The sequence below is a fragment of the Petaurus breviceps genome, unplaced genomic scaffold (assembly GCF_028583685.1).
Source record: "Petaurus breviceps papuanus isolate PSGF00001 unplaced genomic scaffold, PetGlider_PUasm1.0 90879, whole genome shotgun sequence".
In the NCBI taxonomy this organism is placed as follows: Eukaryota; Metazoa; Chordata; class Mammalia; order Diprotodontia; family Petauridae; genus Petaurus; species Petaurus breviceps.
Window position 1 is genome coordinate 1,714,410 of NW_027187368.1, and position 24,342 is coordinate 1,738,751.

At 39.7% G+C, this 24,342-nt stretch overlaps 1 protein-coding gene across 1 annotated transcript in view; it reads right to left on the reverse strand.

Annotated features, from left to right (window-relative positions):
- The window catches only part of MRRF (mitochondrial ribosome recycling factor), a 53,694-nt gene that overhangs the window by 22,822 nt on the left and 6,530 nt on the right, over positions 1-24,342 (reverse strand). The window contains exons 2-5 of the mRNA XM_069073749.1: positions 23,953-24,163; positions 22,553-22,708; positions 15,504-15,622; positions 5,315-5,406 (exon numbers count right to left, since the gene is read on the reverse strand). Of these exons, the coding sequence (XP_068929850.1) occupies positions 5,315-5,406; positions 15,504-15,622; positions 22,553-22,708; positions 23,953-24,136 (551 nt within the window). The 5' untranslated portion in view covers positions 24,137-24,163. The remainder of the gene's footprint in view (positions 1-5,314; positions 5,407-15,503; positions 15,623-22,552; positions 22,709-23,952; positions 24,164-24,342) is intronic.

Below are 24,342 nucleotides of genomic sequence, written 5' to 3' on the forward strand. Positions count from 1 at the left end.
CACACACACACACACACACACACACACACACACACACACACACACACGCACGTACACATGCACACACATACCCCAACAACACCAACCATCATCTCTTCTCAGGTAGTCAATTATCTGGGAACGAGTCTCTTTGCTTATGGGACAGTCCTTGAGGGGCAGATGATGAGAGACATGTGAAACTATCAACATGTTTATACTCAAAGCCTTTCCAACTTGGTGGAACTGACCAGAGCTTGAGCTCCCAATGGCAATGGCACTGAGATCTCAAGGTCACACCTGAACCAAAATAAAGGCAACAAAGGAAAACCCCTGTGGAGAACAAGTGTGTATGAAAAATACATCACATATATGACGATCTATTCTACAGTTCTATCTTTAACAACTCATTTGCATAGTGATTTAAAGTTTGTAAGTGTGTTGGCACAATTAATTCAAAGATACCATTAAATGGATTCATGGTAATAGAGGCTTTTCCTAGAAAATTACTATTTTGTGTTTATATTGTTTCTACCTTCTTAGGAATTCAAAGCATTTAATACATCATCTCTATTACTTCCCACATTATTCTTCTAGGTTACCATGTACTAGTATGTCGATTTTACAGATGAGGTGATTGGCACAAAGGACATTGATGTTTTCTACATGGTTACCAAGTGAGTTAGGGGCAATGTCAGAGCAAGAGCCTAGGTTACCTTACTCCTACATCAATTTTCTAAACCATGCTATCTTGCCTAATTTCTAGTTAGAAAACTCCCCAAAATATAATCTAGTAATGTCCTCGTGACCTTCATACACTCTGTTAAAGTGATAAAGTACATAAAATGGAGTTTACAGAAGCAGAAAGGTGTGTTCTGTCATTTTTCTCTTGAATTACTCTCATCACCTACTCTAACATAACATTCCTATGCCTTTGAAAATAGTAGTTAAACTCCCCAGTCCTTCAGTCTGAATTTGCATAGTTTACACTCAAAGGAATGAAGAACTCTTCTGGGATTGTGGAATTCTATAATGTGCAAGTCAGACCTTTGACATAAAAATATCCGTATGAGTGGGCCTCAGCACTGGAGAGTGGATCTATTACAACAATGTAACAAATTCATTCATAACAAATTCATTGTATCAGACAGCTAGAATGGCAAGAGACCTCAGAGAACATCAGCGATTAGGGCACAGAACTCTAAAAGAGCTAAAAGAGCTCTAAAATAAAATAGTGGGAAACTGGCCACAGAATATAAGTATTGCTAGCCATCTCCACAACAGTCAACATCTTCATCTGCCACCCACAACCACCCTCCACAAAACAAACAAGCTTTGGACCCCTCCCCTGGAACATCAGGTTCCCAGAACCAGTCCTTTCCAATACTTCCCAGCTATTGCCATATGGTGCCATAGCACATGTAGTTGCACTGCCCCCCGTCTCCCCACATCTCTTTCTTCTCCGCTACCTCACCTTCCAAATCCCCTTTATGGGTTAACTTCCCCCATTAGAATTCAGCTCACTGAGGGTAGGGACTGTCTTACTTGCATCTGCATCCACAGAATTTAAGACAATGTCTGGCACACAGTAAGTACTTAATAAATGTTCTATCAGATGTTAGAACATAGAAAACAGAGTGTTTGTGCTATAAGAGATTTTGTAAGACAATATAGTCTAACCAAGGGTAAGGAACCTCCAGCCTCAACGCCACATGTGGCTCTCTAGGTCCTCAAGTACAACCTTTTGACTGAATCCAAACTTAATAAAAGGATTTGTTCTATAAAACTTGGACTCAATCAAAAGGCTGCACCTGAGGACCTAGAATGTTATATGTGGCCTTAAGGTCACAGGTTCACCACCCCTGCTCTAATACTTCATTTTCAGAATAGGAAAAATGAAGGCCAGGGAGGTGAATGACTGAACCAAAATAATGGCAAAGCCAAAGCTCAAGGCTGCTTCTCCTTCCTAATAAAGGGTTCATGGCAGGACAATATGCTTCTAACCCCAGCAATAATATTAATATCAGAGTACTAAGGCATCTGTTTAGAAGCTAATATGAGGCGGGGGGAGGGAGAAGAAGAGAAGAAGCCTGATTAGCTGGGTTTTGTGCATAAAATGAAAGAATTCTGGAATCTTGCTTTAATCTCATGAAGTCTAGAAATAATGTTCTAACTAGTTTCGAACCACAGCTAGAAACTATAATCATTTATAAAAACAGATGGAATGATAGACACATAGATGGGAATAAATTCCAACCACAAGGATCTTAAAAAAAAAAATCCATTGATAAGTTTTTGTCTAATCCCTAAAGGACAAAGGCTAATGGCTAGCCAATATGGTCATCAACTTGGACAGAGGTCAAAGAAATCAAACAATGTGGGTACTGCTTGCTGAGGCTTTCCCACTCCCAAGAATTTGCTTACAGTGGTCCCTCTAGCTGGAATGTCCTGCTCACTTCCACCAGCTATAATTCTCAAAAGGCCTATCTCACATGCTACCACTTTTATCAGACTTTCTCATGGACATAATCCATCTTTTCTCTGACAAAGGAGAGCAGCATAAAACTGAACCCTCTTAAAAATTTGTTTTTAACTGTCTTATGATACTGATCATACTCTATGAAGCAGAAATGGTATAAGAGTAACCAACTTGGGAGCAGAAGACCTAGGTTCAAGTTCAGGCCTCTGTCACTTTCTAGCTATGTGATAATGGGTAAATCATATAGCTTTGGTTTTGTCTGTAAATGGAGATGATAATTCTCATGCTACTTACTTCAAAGGGTTATTGTGAGGAAAGTACTTGTTAAGTCTTAAAAGGTTATATATGTGAGTTATTATTGCTATATTACACCTTATTTTTAAATTTATTTGTACACTTGCCGCAATGCCCCAAGCCAAACTATAACCTCTCTGAGGACAGAAAGCATATTTCTTTGTAGTCTCCACAGGGTCTTACATTTAACTCTAATTGTTTCATTGGACAGAACTAGAAATCAGCTCTACTTTTCAGAAGATGTTTCCTCTTTGAAGCATTCCATTAATTAATCTTTTAAAAAGCCAACACAAGCATTTATTAAGCACTATAGACTATGCCATGATGGGAATACATACAGAAAAATGAGAGTCCCCATCCTCTAGAAGCTTATAATTCCACTAACTACAAGAGTTATATATAAAATAAACACAAAGTGATTGGGGGAAAGGACTCTAACAACTGGGGAAAACAAGAAACGCCTCTTTAAGAAGGTGGCATTTGAGAATATCCTGGAAGGATTGAGGGGTTCCAAGAGGTGGAGAAGAATATTCCAAGCATGTAGGACATTCTGTGAAAACGCATGGAGGAAAGACGGAGAATTAATTGTATATGAAGGAAAGTGAAGAGGCCAGTTTGGCAGGTACCAGAGTATGTGAAAGGTGTGAATTAAAATCATCCTAGAAAGATAGAGTAGAGTCAGATATAAAAGGTTTTGAAAGCCAAACAGAAGAATTTGTATTTTATTCTAGAAGAAATGTAGAACTATGGGAACTTTCTGAGTAGAGAAGCAATATGGTCAAACTTGCACTTTGGAATACCAAAAGGGCAGCTGTGGAAGATGGGGAGGGCAGAGGTTGAGAGCCTGGATGCAAGGGAACCACTTGGATGCAAGGCTACTACAATTGCCCATGTGAGAAGTGATAAAGGTTCAAAGTGTGGTAACTACAGGGTGTATGGAGAGAAGGACTTAAAATACACTTATGTATATGAGATATGTTGTGAAATTAGAATTAACAAGACTTAGTAATATATTATTTATGAGGAATGGATGAGCATGAAGAGCTGGGTGATAATGCTGAGGCTAAGAACCTGGTGACTAGAAAAAACAGAATGATTAGATTTAGGGTGGAGATAATAGTTCAATTTTGGAAATGAGTTTGGATGCCTTCGGGATATCCAGGTGGAACTGTCCAGCACACAGTTAGAGGTCCAAGAGTGGGATTTTGTGAATTCTGTGAAGTTTGGATTCAAAGGGCCGAATTTGAGGACCTAGAGGGTCACATGTGGCCTCAAGGCCACAAGTTTCCCACCCCATACCTAGACTAAAGCTCAGAATAAATATCAGAGCTAGATAAGTAGTTTTGGAAATAACCTGCAGAGCTGACAGTTGACACATAAGACCTGATGAGATTATGAAGAGAAAATGTGTAGAGAGAGAAGAGAGAACAGAACAGAGTCCTGGGGTGTTCCCATACAAGATAATAAGGCATGAAGATAACCCTAACAAAGCTGACATTTAAGGTTTACAAAGCACTTTATATATACCAGATCCTTTGAAGCTCATAACAACCCTGTGATGTGGACACTATTATCCATACTTTATGGATGAGGAAAACGAGGCTTAGAAATGTTCAGTGACTTGCCCGATGCCACAGAGCTAGGAAGGGCCATTAGGAAATGAGAACCCAACTCACCCTGACTCCAACTCTAGCACAACAGAAAACATTTAGGAATATCTAAGGGAGGAAGAACTGGACCTAGAATTAAGGTATTGAGTTCTTCAGTAGGATTTTGAATGGGCTTGGCTGTCAAACTTAACTCCCAGAAAATGTCTTCAGTGAAGGCTGCTTTCATAGCCCCACTTCTCCACAACAGAGATTTCTTTCTTCTTGATTTCCATAGCACTTGGGGAACCTGCAGCCTTGAGGCCACATGTGGCCCTGTAGATCCTCAAGTGTGGCCCTTTGACTGAATCCAAACTTCATAGAACAAATCCCCTTAACAAAAGAATTTGTTCTGTAAAACTTGGACTTAGCCAAAAGGCCACACCCAAGGACCTAGAAGGCCACATGTGGCCTCCAGGCCACAGGTTCCCCACCCCTGCAGTCTAGACTATTCCTCTGACCTTATCTCACTCCCCTCTCATATCAATGTATTTGTGTATTTGACACTGACATTAGCAACTAGAGAGCAGGGCCTCTGAACTATTCAATCCAACTAGACCAGTGCCTTTAACATACAGGCCACTGAATAAAGGTTTATTGAATTTACAGGAAACTTGACTCTGGGCAGGTCCCCTGACATCTCTATACCTGTTTCTTCATGCATAAAATGATACATAAAGGGACAGTTTCTAAAAGACATCTTCTGATCTTATATTGCATGTTCTAAAATCTCTTCAACGTCTGACATTTTTCCCCTAAGATCCCTTCCATCTTTGACATCCTACAGATGATAAAACAACAGTGGGACAATCCATCTATCTCTATATGCTCAGAGTCTAGAATATGGCTTTACACTTAATAAATATTTGCTGAATTCAGTTGGACTGTATGAATTTCACCTGAGAGTCACTTAACTTACTTGGGAATTGGCACCCGAATTACTGTCCCATCGACTTCTGGGTTCAGATTCATTCCACTTTCTCTTATGGCCTTGATAGCTGCAGCTGTACACTGCAAACCAGATCAAACGGTAAGTAGAATTAGTAAATAATTATTGCCAGATGCAACTGCTCTGTCGACAGTTGGCGATCCATCTCAGCTGAACATGGAAACATTTAGTTCTGTTCCCCGTAAGATCAGGAAGTTACATTGGTGCAGACTGCTTTGATCAGGCTGAATAGCAAACTGTGTCCACTCCTGGTACCAGGGTACTGCAAGAGAAAAAAAAAGTAACAAGAAGAAAAAAAACCTCTGCTGCTTTGAAAAGATTTCAATGGTTTGAGGCAATGCAGATCAAAACCACAATAAATCCTCCAGGGAGGGGGCTGGATTGTACAAAGATTGGTGTAAAGACAGATGAAAGATTTTGTCTGTTAAAAATTCCAGTTGACTAGAAATCTCCCAGTGCAATTGTGAAAGATTAAATCAATTTAACTCCTTAGGTGCTAGATTGTGTTCATGCCAAACATACTCATTCTTTCTCCTGAGTGATGAAATGCCTGCTTGTGTGTTCATGGGCACAGTGAGAATGTCTGTATTTAAGGATTCAAGAAACTCTGTCTTTGAGCCCAGGGGCTGATGACCTGTCTCAAAGGGCTCCTGGAGGATGATTTAAACACAGTCATATCCTACTAAGTGTCACAGAATTACAACAACTTAGGAATTGAAAGGCAACTCAGAGATCATCTAGTTCTGGGATTCTTAAACTATTTTGTGACATGAAGCCCTTTAGCAGTCTGGTGAAGTCTAAGGACCCATTCTCAGAACAGTGTTTTTAGATGCATAAAATAAAAGAGATAAGATTACAAAGAAGTTTGGTTATACTGAAAGACAGTTATCACAATAGGTTAAAAAAAAGTTCACAGACCCTAGGTTAAGAACCCCTGATAATCCAACTCATCCATATCCAAACAAGAATCCACTCTATAGCATCCCTAACAAGTGGTTATCCATGCTCCATAAATATGGGGAACCCATTATCCCCAGCCCATTTAGGTTCAGAAGAGCTCTTATCCTTGGGAAATTTTTCATTATGGAAGCCCAAATCTGCCTCTCTAAGATGTTCACACACACTACTCCAGGTGCTGGGGTGGAGAATCTGAATAGCTTCTTTAATGATTTTTCTTCATGCCTAAGCAATGCTGCAACTATACCTGGTCTGCCATACTATGGAGCAGCTCAAAACTGAAAACCCTTCATTACCTGCCTGAAAAATTAATGAAAGCAGCCTTCACTGAAGACATTTTCTGGGAGTTAAATTTGACAGCCAAACCCACTCAAAATCCTACTCAATACCTTAATTCTAGGTCCAGTTCTTCCTCCCTTAGATATTCCCAAACTTATGCTGCGTGCCTTTCACTTGGAAGGGGACAGAATAAATGAAATCTGTTCCCCTCCATTCCAAAAACAACTTTGCCTTCCATAGTCAACATTTATTCATGAAACATTAAAGGTTTATTTGTGCACAGCACTATTCAATGTGCGACTATAAAGTTAACAGAGACTCACTAACTTGTTGAGGTTTTTCTCCTTTTAATACAAAGAAACCAAAGTTTCCTCATCTGAATGACTGCTCTATCCAGCTAATTAGTTCTCTTAAGACAAAATAATAACTGACATTTATACAATACTTTAAGATTTACAAAAAACTCTCCTCACAAAAAATTAAGTGGGAGCCAGAGCCTGGATCGAAATGCAGGTCTCTTCAGAATCCTAGGCCAATACTCTTTCCACTATGGCATACGCTTATTCCAAATATGCTGCCACTGCTCAAGTCAGCTTAGAATGTCTCTGTGAGAATCAGGCTCAGGGTCCTCAGTATGTTCTGTTGAAAATCCCCTGGGGCGGCCAGGTGGCTCAGCAAGTAAGAGCACCAGCTCCAGTGTCGGGATGACCTGGATCAAATCCAGGCTCAGATACTCAGCGCCACACCCAGAAATGGCTGGCCGTGTAACCTTGAGCAAGTTGCTTAACCCCTATTGCTTTAAAAAAAAAAAAAAAAAGAAAATCCCCAATGGTGACAGACTTTACCTTCTACCTCCTAAGTCACAAATTACTATTTGACCTAGTCTTCTGATTTTACTAAAGAAAAAATAAAGACAGAAAGTATATTGTGCAGGGTCAGGTCACAAGGCGAATTAGTGTCAGAAGTGGACTAAGGACCCCAGTTTCTTGGTCTCTAGGCCAATTCACCCTCTACTACAAGCTGCCTGTGTCTCCTCTTAATTGTTACATCTCCTCAACCTTTCCAGTAACAAAATCAGAATGTTGAATCAGAATGAAGAGTAGTGGTGAAGGGGTGAAGCAGACATGAAAACAGCGAAGTCATTTGGGCAAATCTGGTACGTATAAGGTGGGTAAATGAATGATCCAGCTCTGATGTAAGGCTCTAAAAATGGCTCCCACTTATTAGTGTGTGATCATAGACAAGTTTAGCCTCCATAAATCTCAGTTCCCTCATCTGTAAAATAAGAATGATAATAGCTGTGCTCATACCTCACAGCTAGGTGGTGCAGTGGGATGAAGCACTGGATTTTAAATCAGGAAGACTCACTCATGAATTTGAATACAGCCTCAGACACTTACTAGACTCTGGGCAAGTCATTTAACCCTGATCATCTATAAATCAGCTGGAGAAGGAAATGGCAAACCATTCTAGTATTTTTTCAAGAAAACCCCCAAATGGGGTCACAAAGAGTCAGATACAACTGGAACAACTGAACAACAATAACAAAATACCTCACAGGCTCGTTATTATGAAGAAAATGCTCCATAAGTCCCAAAGTGTCCTACAAGTTATTCCGCTTAGGGTCAAAATTGGGATATGTCTATACAATTATTATAAGACCCATTTCTTGGCATGACTCATAATTTGGTCCTAAACTCAAGACCAGAGACTATATCTTGGAACAGGCAGATAGACAATCCTGAGAGAGCCACTTTTAAGGGGACAGCATTCATCTGGACACACACACACACACACACACACACACACACACACACACACACACACACCCCTCTATATTGTAATGGATCAGTGACTGGTATTTATGACCCCTTGGGCAATACAGATAACAGCTCTTTCATACCTTCTTGTCCTGTATGGTTCTTGCCTCTGTCTGTTCTCTTAAGCCTCCATGAATGATGTTCCCAACAAACTAAAAGCCTTCTAGTTCCCTTTTTCCTTTTTATTATGAACTTAACAATTATCAACAAAGATTTCAATAAACAAAGAATAAAAAGGCTGTATTTGAACTTCTGTTTGTTTTATTTTAAAAGGCAATAATAAAATTGCCCTTTCTGTTTATAGGAAAAAATTTCTTCTGAATTTTTTTTTCACTTCCTTCTGTGTGTTTTTAATTTCCTATTGATGTTCGTTCCTATCTTCTTTTTTTCACCTCTCTCACCACTCACTAACACATCCTCCTCCCAAGAGAAGCCTTGCAATATAACAAATAAATATTGTCAAACAAAACCCACTATCACACAGGTCATGTCTGATGCAGCTCTAGTCCATCACCTCGGGCCTGCTGCACTCTTAGTTTTCTAAAGCCATAACTCATCGTTCAATCAGAGCTCTGAAATCTTTCAAAGTTTCTTTTCTTCATATTATTATGTCCATGTCTCTGGTTATTCTTTTTAAAAGTCTCTTAATGTCATTTCCCAATAAATAAGTGGTCAATGGATGTGAATAAACAGTTTACAAAGGAATAATTGCAAACAGTATGGTTCAGAGAAGCCTAAAGCCCTGGGCTGGAAGTCCACCCCAGATACTTACTCTCAGGGCAACTTCTCATCTTTAAAATGGGAATAATATCAGTAGCACTTACTTCTCAGGGTTGTTGTGAGAATCAAATGAGATAATGTATGTAAAGTGCTTTTCAAATCTTAAAGAGCTATATCAATTATTACTATCAACAACAATATGAAAAATGCTTCAATCAACCACAAGGTACATGAACATGCTGTTGGCAGGGCTACGAATGGGGCAACCACTCCAGGAAAGTAATTTGGGAAAGTGATTAAACTGTCCATATCCTTTGACCCAGAGATCCCACTGCTAGGCATATATCCCCAACATGGAAAGAGACAAGCATCAAAGTACAAAAAAATATTTATAGTGGCACTTTTCATAGCAGCAAAAGCAAGAAAGAGGGTAGATGCCCATCGACTAAGGAACAGCTAAATAAACTGTAATGTATGAATGTAATGGAATACTACATCACTGTAAAAATATAAAAATGAAGAATGTAGAAAAGAATGGGAAAACTTACATGAAAATGATATAATTAAGTAAGAAGAACCAGATAAATAATATTCAAAATGACTATAACATGTAAAACTGAAAGAAAACAAATCTAGAATGAATACTAAATAATCAGGATGACCAAGTTCAGCGAAAAAAAACAAAAGAGATGAGAAAATGCACATTGCTTTTTTCTTTGCAGAGGTAGAGGACTGTGGAAGTGAAAACTTTGCATATGCTATGCCTTGGTTAGTTTTGCTGAATTGCTTTTTTTTCCTCTCTATTTTGTTCTTTGCGATAGAAGATGGTTCTCTGGGAGAAGAAAATATTTGGGGGAAAAAAGATGTTCAAAAAATCAACAAAACATTCTGAAAGGTAAAAAAATAATGCAAATGACTAATAATAAGAGAAATGCATATTTTAACATCTCTGAGGTTTCACATCACACTATCCATAAAACTGGTAAAGATAAAAACAGTCAACATTGGAAGGGTTCTGGAAAGGGAAATTATAATACATTGCTGATAGAGCTGTGAGTTTTACAAAGTCCTAAAAAATAACTTGGAATTGTGTGAGGAAAGCCACTAAACTGTAAATACCCTTTGACCTAGCAATTCCAATATTGGAGACAAATCCCAAAGAGGTAAGACAGAAAATTCCCACATAAAAAAAATCCATAATAGCACTTTTCAACAAATGCTTTTGTAGTAGCAAAAATCTGAAAACTATGTAGGTACCTATTAATTGGAGAATCCCTTAACAAGTTGAATATGAATGTACTGGAATTCTACTGCAGTGTAAAAATGACAAATTTGAGGAATTCAGAGAAGCATGGGAAGACTCTGGGTGAACTGATGCAGAGAGAAGAAAACCGAATCAGGAGCACAATAAATGTAACTACTATAATAATGTAAATGAACACATTAAAAGCCAGCTCAATTTAGGTTCAATTCAATGACCATTGAGGAGATTCCAGAGAAGAGATGCTGAAACAGATTCCCCTCCTCTCAACAGAGAAGTAGAGGACTACACTGTCAGAAGTGGCTTCTGGGTCAACTAGTTTTTCTTAACTGTTTTTCTGTGTAACAAGGGGAGGGAACATGGTAACAAGTGAAGAGGAGGGTCCTTTGAAAAATAATTACAGTATAAAAGCAAAAAGCAACAATAATTCTCTTGAAAGATTATGACCTGTTGGCTTAAAAAACACTGATGATTGTACTTCATCTATGTAGCATCAAATAAAGTGAATTTGGTCATTTCTGGTTCCAGTTTTCAATACTACAATGAAAGAACTGATTTCACAAACAGGGAAAAATATAATTTAAAAAAAATAACTTTCTACTTGAGGAAGATATCTATTGCAAAATATGTAGATGGCTTTACTAAAACATCCTTGAAAATTGTTTATAAGTCTACTGGGGCAGAAATCAGTACTTTGAAGAGCAAGAGGAAGGTTTTATACAATATAGTATTTGAACAACTCATCTTTCACATAAGGTACAATTTACCATTTACACACAAAACACTTCGAATTTGATTACATTCGTGCACAGCTAGAAGGAATTCAATCCATACCACCTCATGTGACAGATGAGAAAACTAAGATATAGGCAGGGAAGGTGATTTGCCCAAGGTCACAGAACTAGTAAACAGCAGGGCAGGGACTAGTACATAGGTACTCTGACTTTCAGTCAAATTCCCTCACACCGTATTGCCCTATTTGAACTCCCCTGTCCCCACTTACTTATATGTTTCATGGGTCATGTTAGCGGGATCCCTTTGGAAGGAATCATGGAAAGACTTAAACAAGAACCACATAGAATAGGAGTGTTAAGGAGAGACAAATCTGTACTGCAGAGGGAAGACACAAACTGATGAGGTCATGGGTCCACTGGAGTTCTTATAAATCATCTCCACTAAAATCTTCCTCCAATGATAGAGGCAAATATGGGCTCTACTGGAGGCCATGGCAATAGACTGCAAGCACTGGTAGCTCTTTCCAAGCTGAAAAGCCTCCAAGTATGGCACAGGGGCAGCCTACAATCTGTTGCTAGAGATGTATCCCAGCCAAGGTGATGAGAGATAGGCCCAAGCCACCCCATGGCAAAGGAAGGAAGACTGTACACAGGCCTTCACAGGTCAGTACAGATGGACAGCTCTTAGGAATTTTTACCACCTTAAATAAATAAGAATCATTTCAAGTTGTCTGAAGTCTATGTAACTCTTAGGATCAAGTCAGAGCTGGATGGAGACTTCAGAAATAATCTAGTGCAAATGTTTTACTTGATGAAGGAGGAAACTGAGGCTGAGCTAAGGAATTTCACTTGCCAATATAATACAGTGTATCAGTGACAGGGTCAAGACTAGAGCCCAGGTTTTCTGACTCAATCCAGTGTTCTTTCTATCACATTATGCTTATGTGTGTATGCACTAACATGTTTCAATAGCATTCAAAGGTTTACAAAGAAAACTGTCCTCACAACCCCTTGTAGCAAACTGTACAAGTATCATGAGGTTCAGTGAGGTGAAGCAGTTTGTCAAAGGTCACACAGCTAGTAATCAGCTAAACAGAGATTTGAACCCAGGTTTTTAGACTCCAAATCCAGTGCTTTTCCCACTATTTCTAGTTAATTTCATTCTAGAGGGTAAGAACTGATTGCATTTTTTCTTCCTACTTGCTTTGTTTTGCTAAAATCATGCTGCGGTTTCTATTCCTCTTTTCCTATCATTAACTCTAGCTGCAGGCAAGTCTGTCAACGGCAGCTACAAGCTTGTATCATTTATCAGCCAGGACACATGTTAAACAAATGCAAAAGAGGTATGGTGGGGTTTTTTGTTTGTTTTCATGGTGTAGTGGAAAGAATGCAGGGCTGGAAATCACAAGACCTGAATTCAAGTCACAATTCTGCCACAAACCTACTGTGTGACTTAGGGAGAATTACTTCCCCTCTCTAGGCCTCAATTTTCCCATGTACAAAATAAAGAATTTGCATTAGATGATCTCAAAAGTACCTTCCAGTTCTAATGAACATCATGTATTGCAAAGCACACTGGGTTTTGAATTAAAGGATGTAAGTGAGAATTTGAGCTCTGCTACTTCCATTTGGGGTGACTCGGGCAGATCACTGAGTGGCTCTGGGCCTCAGTCTCCTCCTGTGTAAAATAAGAAGGCTGGAATAGATGCCCTTGAAGGTTTCTTTTGACTCTAAATCCTATGAACTCTGACTCCATGATGCTATGTATATATGAATTTGTGTTGTATCAACAAACATCCTAGAATTTGAAAAGAAATCAAGTGAACAGACAGAGTATTGGTCAGCATGTTGAAGTTGGGAAGTTCAATCCTTTATGTATTGTTTCTAAGCTATAGGAAGGAAATGTTTAGTTACAGCAATACTGTTCCCCAGATAACACCAGACAACACATCGGAATCACAAAAGGAACAAGTAACTTATATTTCCTCACGATGCCGTTGGCAATGAACTTCTGTTCCAAGTCATCTGCAAGTGCTTCTAAAGTCATCAAGTTGTAATGGGCAGAAAATGAGTGATACAGCAGTAGGAAAAGATGAAGGCAGTCTGACTTCAAAAAAAATTAAGTGCTTTAATTTCTATGGGTCCTCTTCCTGCCTCCTATCAGTCTGCAGTGGCCAATCAGGTTCTTCCTTTGTGAATGTCATTTTATATTTAATAACACAAGTGGCTGGAACTGCAAAGCAATCCCACTGATGAGGTCTTCAAGCTGTGCAATTAGGAGGCCATTCCCTAAATTGGCTCTGCAATATCGTTGGTATAAAATAAACTAGCTAGATATGGCTGAGGGGCCCAGAGGAAGCAGATATGGGAGATATTTTCCAGCTCTAAGTCTCCATATTCCTGTCTCAAAGGAGCAGATGGAGCTCATGAAAAGGCTCACCTCAGCACAGGTGGAGGATTATTTCCCACCGCCCATGTCTTCAGCAGCACTGGTTTTATAGGCCCCAGGGGTGTCTATCAAGCAAAGGCTTTGGGGATGGGTTGAGAAAGAATAGGGAATGGTATAGAAACTTCCTTCTATAATTGGACCTGTCAAATGTTCTCTGGCTCAACAAGCTGGACATTTGTTCCAATTATGGTCATGACTACTTTCAGAACCAAATTATAAGTCACAAAACAAAATGAGATTCATTGATCTGTAATCAAAATGTCTTGGGGACATCTTAGGGTTTGCTTTATACCTGGAGGAGTTTTTTGAGGGGAGGAAGGATGGAAACGGAAGAAAAGGGTTTGAGAGCTGAGAAAGGATGATATAAATAATCTAGTCCAACCTCCTTATTTTACATATTATTATACTAAGAGGTTAAGTGCCTTGTCCTAGGTCACAAGGTAAACAGGCATGACCAGAATTTAAATACATGTCTTCTGACTCCACATTAAAGACCCTTTCAACTATCTGACAACTGTCTCCTTATATTTCCCTCTGCAAATTGCTGATTTTGAGCATACACCTTATTCGACTGATGTGGCTCCAAGTGACTTTTGGTTGTTTTCTTAAACTAACTCCCCTACCCCATATCACACTAAAGGTTGCAGAGGGTATAGGAATAGGCAAGAAGGTGTAGTAGAAAGCCTTGGAGTCAGGAGACTCTGGCTCTATTCCTATCACTGCTACTAACTCAATGGAGCAAATGACTTCAACTCTTCGTGTTTTAATTCTCCCTTCAGTCAAATGCACAGCTTGGATTAGATGTTCTCTAAGGCAGTGGTGTCAAACTTGAATAGAAACCTGATCCCTGTGGGCCCCATACTGACTTGGAAATCCACAAATTAACATTTCTCTATGCCATACTTGACTTTGTTAAATATTTCCCAAATACATTTTAATCTGGTTGAAGAAGGGAGTGGGGGCAGGGAGGAGGTTTACACTTCTGTTCGAAGGTCTTATCCAAGTCTATGAATCTATGATTTTCAATATATTATACAATAAATGGGTGCAGTGTTCCACATAGGCTGAATTCACACTGTGGAGATGATAACGGATTTTAGGGAGTAAAGAAGGAAAGAATTTTATAGAATTTAGACCTAAAAAAGGGAATAAATAAAATAAATAAATAAATAATAATAATTTTTTATTAAAAATAAAATAAAGGTTATTTAAAAAATAAATAAATGAAAATAAATAAAAGGTATAAGGGAACTCTCATTTTATAAATGAGGAAATTGGAACCTAAAGGAGTGAAGGAACTCACCAAAGATACACAATTAGTAAGCAGTAGAGCTAGGACTTAGAACTAAGTCTTCTTGACTCTGTTCAGTGCTAGTTTCCTTACCTGGCCTCAAAAAGACTGATACTCTCTCTCTATTCTCAACTGGTCCATTCAGTCCAGTTAGGAGGCAGTATTAATGATGCAGGGGCAGCTAGATGGCTCAACAGATAGAGTGCCATGAATTCAAATCTGGCCTTAGACACTTACTAACTGTGTGAGCCTGGGCAAGTCACTTCACTTCTATTTGCGTTAGTACACTGGATTAAAAAATGGCAAACCACTCCAGTAATTTGCCGAGAAAACTTCTTGGACAGTATGGTCCATGCGGTCACAGAGAGTGAGACACAACTGAACAACAAAAATGAATGATGTACTTTGCACCACTACACTGCCCCATAATCAACCAAAAGGAAACTGAGCAGCAACAAGAATCTTTTTCTTTATCCCCACCCAGGATAACATTTTCTCTGAATGTTTATGCTATTCTGTCTTCTACTTAAACCTGAGAAAATGGTGGGGGCAGGGAAAGAAATGCTTCCCTCTCTTCTTGATCTAGCCTTTCTGACTTCCTCCCACTCCACCTTCAGCCCGCATGGAACTTGAGCAATGCAATCTTACCTCTGGGAAATGGGTCATGTTTACTAAAATCAGCTGAGGCGACTTCAGGGAGATTTGGCCGATCTGATTTAGAGCAAACTTCCCATCACCAGTTGTCACAGTTATGTGATCCAGGGCCCCTGAGAGAGAACATTCCACATTTCTCCATTACCTTGTATTATTTGGTATAGGCTTTATGTTCCCTTACTTGTATACATATTGTAACCCCTTCCCTCGATCCTCCCCCACAAAAAGAACATAAACTCCTAAAAGGCAGGGACTATTTTGATTTGAGCTTTGTATCCCCCAGTACTCAACACAGCTTTTTGAACATAACACACAGAAAAGTCTGGATTAAACTGAATTTTTGCCACTTCAAAATTACCTCTGTACTGAGTTGCCACCAAGTTCACTTTAGGAAAATACCAATGCAAAGCCATATAATGGCAAAAACCAACGCAGTTATTTATACTTTAGTACTTCACAGACGGGTGATTTCATTAGGACTAGTGTTCTCTCCCCTAACATAGATCATGCTCCTCCAATTTTGGCCAGCTTTCTGGTGGTTTCTCTCCATACATTAACTGGTCCTCAGATACCACCCTTATTCTGTCACTGGGCCCATCCCCAAAGTCCTTCTACCATGAACTGACCTACCCAAACTTGTACTTTGCTGGCACAGCTATAAAGCATCAAAAATAAGGGTTTTTTTTTTTTGGTAGAGATATCTATAATCAAAAGCCAGAGAAATGTTTTTTTTTTTCCCCCAAATTCCCTGATTTCCTGTACAAAATACAACAAGTATAGTAGAGATCACTTGCTGTTGACACCTTTTGTAACTCAGAGAGAAGATAACAAAACAAAAGAAAATAAAAGGTCACTTGCAACTAAATTTTAGACTACCTACCCTGGGTCCTCTTATGTTATTATAATTCAATACCTTGCCAGGGACATAAGAACTGAGTTGAAGTCTTGATCTGAATATGTTGCCTTCATAAAGGGTAAATTTGTTGGAAACTACTTAATTTAGCTACCAAAAGCAAATAATGGAGACCACTGAGCTAATTGAATTCAGCCATTACAAAGGACTTAGCTAGTGAAGAAAGAGAAATGAAAGGGAAAAAATCTGGTCAATAGATTGATGATGAAAAGGGGTTTGAGTGTACCCCATGCATTGAGGGACTCCAGTTCCACTAGACTAATTGAATATCACAGTAAAACAAAAAATAATGCCATAACTCAGAATCAAGAGGCTTGAGTTAAGGTATTAGCTCTGCCACTCACCAGTCCTATGAACAGTGAGCAACTGACTTCTCCCTTAGCTTCCTCAACTGAAAAATTGAGATAATTATCCAAGTACTTGTCCATGGTGTAGTAGAAGGAACAGAATTGGGAAATAAAGAATCACAGACTTTCAGAGATAGAAGGAATGTTACCTAGTCCAGCCCATACCCCCAAAATAACACCAACTATGGTATCTAATAGGTGGCTATCCATTTTCTGCTTGAGAAGGAACCCCTCCCAAGACTGTCCATTATACTTTTGAATAATTCTAATTGTTAAGATCCTCCTGGTATCAAGCCTAAATCTTCCACCCACTGCTCCTACTTCTGACTTCTGTGGTCACAGAGAACAAGCGTAATCTCTTGTCCACAAGACAATGCTTCAAACCCTAGAAGTCAACTATCATGTTCTCCCTCCACTGCGACTGTTCTTAATCCATTCTTTCAACCAATCCTTTTACAGCATGAGCTCCAGGCCCTTCAACCCATTCTGGCTGCCCTTCTCTGGACCCATTCCAGCTTATCACTGACCTTCCTAAATTGTGATGCCAAGAAACCAACATGATATTCTAGTTGTGGTCCGATCAAAACAGAATACAGCAGGGCTATCACCTTCTTCTCAGAAGCTATGTTTTTCTTGATGCAGCCCAATATTGAATTAGCTTTTTTTGATGACACATCACTAATGACTTATCCACTAAAACCCCTAGTTCTTTTTCAGACAAATTGCTAACCAAGACTCCCTCCATATAACACTTGTAAAGTCTGCCTATTTTTTTTTTGAGGCAATTGGGGTTAAGTGACACAGTAAGTGTCCAAGGCTGCTGCTAAAATCTGCTTTTTTGAACCCAAATGTAAGACCTTACACTTATTCCTATCATATTTCATCTTATTAGGTTCAGTCCCATGATCTAGCCTGTTGAGATCTTTTTTGATCCTGGCTCTGTCATCCCTGGAGTTGGCTATCCTCCAAGCTTTTCGTCATCTACACCTTTATCCAAGTCATTAATATAAATGTTAAACAGCACAGGGACAAGCACAGACCTCTGTGGCACTGCACTGGAGACCTCCTGCCAAGATGTCACTGAACCACTAAGGGCTGCTCTTTGAGTCTGGTCATTTACCAAATTCCAGTTCAATCTAACTTTTTCAATCCATCTTTTCCACAAGAAGAGTTGGAAAGATTTTATCAACTGTTTTGGTATAAATAAATAAATGAATAAGGTCAGCTACATCTTCAATGTTCTTTTATGCACCGGTTTAGAAACCCTTTCAGAAAAGGTAACAAGGCCTATGGTGTGTTCTTGATGCAAGGCTGCATCATGTCTTTCTTTTACAGATGTTGGCTAACCTTATCTCTAATAATGTTCTAGAATTCTGCCAGGAATTGAAGTCAAGGTCACTGTCCTATGGTTCAGACTCCATTCTCTTCCCTTTTTTGAAAACTGGGATATCTAACCTTTTCCAGTCCTACTCTCCAAAAACATTCACATATTATTAATGGTGACTCAGAAATCACATATCCTAGCTCCTTCAGGAATGGAGGAGGTAGTCTATCTGGGTCAGTTGGCTTGAATTCATTAAAGGCGGATAACATGCTCTCTACCTATTTCTTTATTACTTATTTCTTTATATCTTTTAATACATTTCTGTCCTGTCTTCTCCAATGCAAAGATCACTTTCCTTGGCAGAGAAAACAAGCAAAATAAGAATTAGGCAGCTATACTCTCTTTATATAATCAGTTAGCCTTGTCCCATTCACTCCAAGCAATGGTTCTTTCTCATTTTTCCAATATCACTTTTAAAACAAGAACGACCTATTCATGTCCTTATTTTTCCTGGCCAGCATCAGTTCATTCTAAGCTTTGGCACCTGTAAAACTGCTGTTATAGTGCCATATGATCACTTCCTGGTCATCTCCCTATCAGCTGCCACGCTATTGAATGCTTACCCTTCACTCCTCTCTTGTTCAGTTCCACGATATAATTAAATCAATTCCATTACTGCTCCCGAAGAGGATGCATCCATCTAAAGCCTCTGTGGTTCCGCTTCCCATTTCTGTCATTTTCAAACCAAAATATCCCTCCCTGACCCCCGCTCTCCTAGATGTGTTTTCTCCCCAAAACTGTTGACATCTAATGGCCTATCCTAAATGCTCATTCTCCTTAACCTCTCTGCCAGCCTTTGACACTGTCAATGACTCTCTTCTTGACACTCTCCTCTTTCTAGGTTTTCATGACACTGCTCTGTTCTAGTTCTCCTTCCCACTAAGTATCAGAGTTCATGAAAGCTTTGTCCTGGACCTTCTTCTCCCTCTATATGATTTTGCTTGGTCTTCAACTCCCATGGATTCAATTATGATCCCCATGCACACATTCCTCATATCTATTTGTCCAGCCATAACCTTTCTCCAGACCTTGTCTCCTCTCTCTTAACCTCCAGTTTCCCATCTGTCCCTGCTTACCAGACATACAGAACTGGATGTCCGGTAGATATCTGAAATTCACCATATCCATAAATGAACCCTGTGTCTTTCCCCGCAAATCCTCCCTTTTCGCTAACTTCCACCATTCTGCCAGTGGCCAAGGCTCAAAACCTGGGAGTCATATCTGCTTTTTTTTTGGGGGGGGAGGAGGGTAGCTGGGGTTAAGTGACTTGCTCAAGGTCACATGGCTAGTTTTTGTATTAAGTGTCTGAGGCAGGATTTGAACTCAGGTCCTCCTGACTCCAGGGCCGGTGCGCTATTTACTGCACCACTTAGCCACTCCTAGGAGTCATATCTGACTCTTCTCAGTCTCTTACCCTCAGTATCCAATATGTTGCCAAGTGCTACCAATTGTAGAACTAACAGCATTGGAAGGTAGCTTTTCGCACCTCTCACACATATGCTCTTCTTCCCTCTGACTTGCCACCACCTGATGCTGGTCCTTATCACCTCTCATGCCTTCCTGCTACAAGTTTCTCCCCAGTCTAGTTCATCCTCCACTGAGGCAAACCTTTCGGAAGCACATGTTATTCCCTTATTTAACAAACTCTAGGGGGTCCTTATTGCTTCCAGGACCAAATATAAAATCCTTTGTTTGGCTTTTAAAGTCCTTCATAATACAGCTCCTTCTTACCTTTCCAGACTTCCTTCTCCTCCATGATATACTACATTCTATGATCTACTGACACTGGCCTACTCACTGTTGCTCACATGAGACACTCCGTCTCCCAACTCTGGGTCTTTTCACTGGCTTTCCCCTATGCCTGCAATTCTCTCCTTCTTTATCTCAGCCTCCTGGCTTCCTTCATGTCTCAAATAAAATTCCAATGTCTGCAGAGAGTCATTCCCGGTCTCCTGAATGTTAGCACTGTCCTTCTGAGATTCTCTCTCACTTCTACTGTTAAATACGTTGTTTGTACAAAGTTAGCTACGTGTTGTCTCTTCGATTCAATTGTAAGCTCCTCGAAAGCAGGGATTGGTTTTGCCTCTCTTTGTATCTATGGACTCAGGACAGTGACTGGCACACACGCAGTAAATGCTTTAAATGCTGGTGTGCTCGACCTGAAGACAGGGAAAATCTTTGCTTTTATATTTGCATCTCCGGTTCTCAGCACACAGTAAGCACTTGCTAATTTTTCATTCATTCATTCATTTCCTACTTTGTATTAGCTCTTTGTATTAATTACCTGTCCTTGTTTCTAGCCTCTAAATATCTTCTTAAAATCTAAGTTCACCAGTAGGTTCTCTGTGTACACACACTGGTTGTCTGAAGGAACCAATACAGGTGGCACAGCAGAATTGTTCCCTTTGTAAGTCAGAGCTGGGGTTCAAATGCTTCATGTCATCTTGAGCAAATCAATTCACCTCTTAGATTCATTTTCACATCTAAAGTGAGAGTTGGAAATGATCCTAAGACTCCTTTTGGCTCTAAAACCAATGATCCAATCCATGGGATTTTTGAGGAAAGAACTGTAAATTTTCAGGTTGGTAGCATCGTGAGCTCTTATTATTCCCACACAAAAATCATTCAGAAATTAAGATCAGGGCAGCTAGATGGAGCAGTGAATAGAGCACCGGCCCTGGAGTCAGGAGGACCTGAGTTCAAATTCAGGCTCATACACTTAACACTTACTAGCCATGTGATCTTGGGGCAAGTTGCTTAACCCCAATTGCCCTCCAAAAAGAAATGAAGAAGACGAAGGGGAAAATGTTTTGTGGTACATCTTAATTCTACTCTGCTTATTTGTCATGGGATTCTCTGTCAAAGAAAGTACTTCTGTGATCTCAGTGGAAGGCTTTTTACACATCATGGTGTGGTGAGAAGAGTAAGGAATTTAGAGTCAGAAGACCTGGATTCAAATCCCAGCTCCAAGACACAACCTAGCTGTGACACCAGTGACAAGTCACTTAATTTTCCATGGACCTTAATTTTCCCACTTGCAAACAGGGATAACAATCTTTGTCTCCTTACCTCAAAGGCCTGATGAAAGGAAAATACTTTATAAACTTTAAAGTACTATAAAAACAGGTGCAATTTTTAGTCCACACTGATGATAGTTATCACCCCTTACGCCTATCCACAGCATATTGAATTCTTCCCTCTCATCAGTCCCCATCAAGGATCTTGCTCACCTCCTCCTCTGTTCTGCCTTTAACATTCCCTGAGGTTAACATTTAACAAACTACACTCAATGGCTTCTCTCTGCCAATCCAGCAGATCTTTTCTGGTCAAGTGGAGTAGAATTCACTGGCTGATTTTAGGTGTCATATTTCTCCCAGAGCTCCCCCTCTACTTGCCCTCTGGTTTTAACTACAGAATGTTAGCGGATAAAACACACCAGGGAAAGGGGCCACCTTTTATTCATTTCATACCAAAAACAATAAGCAGGGTTAAAATAAACAGTTAAAGAGATCGAGTGGCATACTCTCCTGTCGGCAAAGACAACTATGTCCCAGCTGACAAAAGCTGACCAAGGAGTAGAATGGTCTTCTGCCTTAATGCTGGTTGTATCTTACAGCTCAGTGTGTATATAATGATGTTTACAAATGGAACCATATGTTTTTCTCTTTGTTTGCTCAAGAGTAACTTAATAAAATATTTTCAAATATCTCACATAAAACAGCCTATCCTGAAGGAGAGCAGAAGGAGGGATCCCCGCGCAAACCTCCTCACCTCCAGAGATGCCATGAGCCCGACACTAGGCTGATGACAATTTCCAAAAGGCTCATTTAGTGGAAATTGGATTTTTCCTGCCTTGCTGACGTGCAAGCTGACAACTTGCTTCTTCGTCACATCTGCAAACAGTTCTCATAGACATTTCTGACATTTCCCACTTACAAAAAGCCATTTTCAGGAAGTTATTAACCCAAATGGATTCTTCCTGGTCAAGCCCAGGATGTAGAAACTCTTTAGTTGGAAATTTCAAGGTTATAGTCATTGAGTTCCCAGTGAGTGATGAAAAATAATAAAGCAAAAGAAATCTGAGGATGCAGATCAAAGCTCCAGGTTCTAATTTATTTATTGTGTGGCACAATGGAGAGAAAGCTGGCATCAGAGACAAGAAAACCTGAGTTCAAGTCTTATATCTGAAACATACTGGCTGTAGGACCCTGGCCAAGTAACTCAACTTTTCAGTGGTCTGGGCAATCCTCTAAGACTAGAAATTGCAGAGGTAGAGAAAGTTTCCTCACCCCAGAGTTTCCTATATCAATGAAACTACAGGTTAAGTCCCTGGCCCTGCGGATTCAATTTACAGCAATAAGATAGTTATATACTGGATAACAATATATATGTTACTAACCTGGAGAGGTCCTTATATTGAGATTTTTGTTGAAATTATCCTTAAGGGCTTCTACCACAGACTTCATTTCCATATCTACCTCTTCCAGATGGATTATGTCCTCCACCAAGGAAGCATTAATGTTGACTCGAGGCTGGGAATGTCCTTTACCTTTGGCTAGGAATCAAACACACAATGAACACAGGCAGCAGCAGCACTAACATCAACAAACACTATACTTACATTCCTTCAGAATGTAAGTTCCTTGAGGGCAGGGACTGATTTTGCTGCTTCTTTGTACCCCCAGTGCTTAGCACAGCTCCTGACATATAGTGATCCCTTAAATGCTTGTTAATTGGTTGACTGGGCTCAGAATCAGGAGACCTTAAAGACCTCAGGTCTAGTCTGGGTTTCAACTCTGCCCCTTAATATCTATATATTAAGCAAATCCTTTTCCCTCACTGAGCCTCAGTTTCTTATTCTGCTAAATAAGGAGAGGAATAACCTGCCAAAGAAGCAGTGTAGTATGGGGGATAAAGAGCCAAACTCAGAGTCAGGAAAACCTGGATCCAAGTCCAATCAATGGCATTTCCTGGCTGTGATCCTGGACAAGTCACTCAACCTTTTGGCAGAACTCTCAAAGGGAATTATCTAGGACTTTTAAGTTGTCAAACATGTACTGATGGCTTCTAGTAGAAGCAGTTAGTTTACACAACAGAGCTCCCTATACCAATGAAACCACAGCTTCAGACAAAAATAATAATAATAATAACTGTCCTCCCCACCTCCCAGGGATCTCTGGTAAAGAAAACACTTAGTAAACAGCAAAGTACAACAGAAATTTCATTTCTTGTCAGGGATGTTCTAGAGGTGATTTTTGTTCAGAGATGGGCCTGGAATCAGGAAGACTTGACTTCAAATCTGGCCTCAGATACTTACTAGTTGTGTAACCCTGGGTAAGTCACTTAATCCTGCTTGTCTCAGTTTCCTCATCTGCAAAAGCGGAATAACAGTACGTACCCTTGAAGGTTGTCGTGAGGATAAAATGAGATCATAAATGTAAAGCTCTTAGCATAGTGCCTGGCACAGAGTTAAGTGCTATATAAACATCAGCTGTTATTGTCATTGCTATTATGATGATGATGATGATGAAGATGTGAGACTTCACACAAAGGCCATTCTGTATCCTATTATTCTAGCACCGTGTGTCCTAGGATCGCTTTCCATTTTAATGCACTGTGGTCTATTATTCTGTATGCTAAGGTCTCTCTCAGTTCTAACTGACTCTGTTTTAACTTTGTAAATAATGAACTGAGGTCCTTTCTACCTCTGTTCTTCTGTTAGTTCTATGACTGTATCTGAAAACAAAAATTTTTTAAAAAGAAGAAGAAAAAAGAGAGATTAAGGTATGGTTTCCATACCTTTGGCTTTCTTGGTAGCAAACTGTCGGATGGGCACAGTTGGATAGGCCCCACATTGCTGGCAGTTATTCCAGGTAATACTCATACTCCTCAGCCTAACTTCCGAAAGAGGCCTCGTCAAGACTGAAAGAGAGTTGCAAAGCCCAGGCTGCATCCAACGAAAGCATCTTAGTCCCAAAGCCATGGTTCAAAATGATCCTTGAGAAACCATCTATGAAAGAAAGAAAAGCCTTTCACAGACATGAAATAAGCAGTGAACACCGAGGCAAAAGGCCATTCCAGCAACCTGAACACTGTTGACTATAATGAAATACTTATGTGGAAAAAATATACAAAATTGTGACTATGCTGTACTGTAAACAGGGAGTACAGATTATAGGAGGTAGGCTT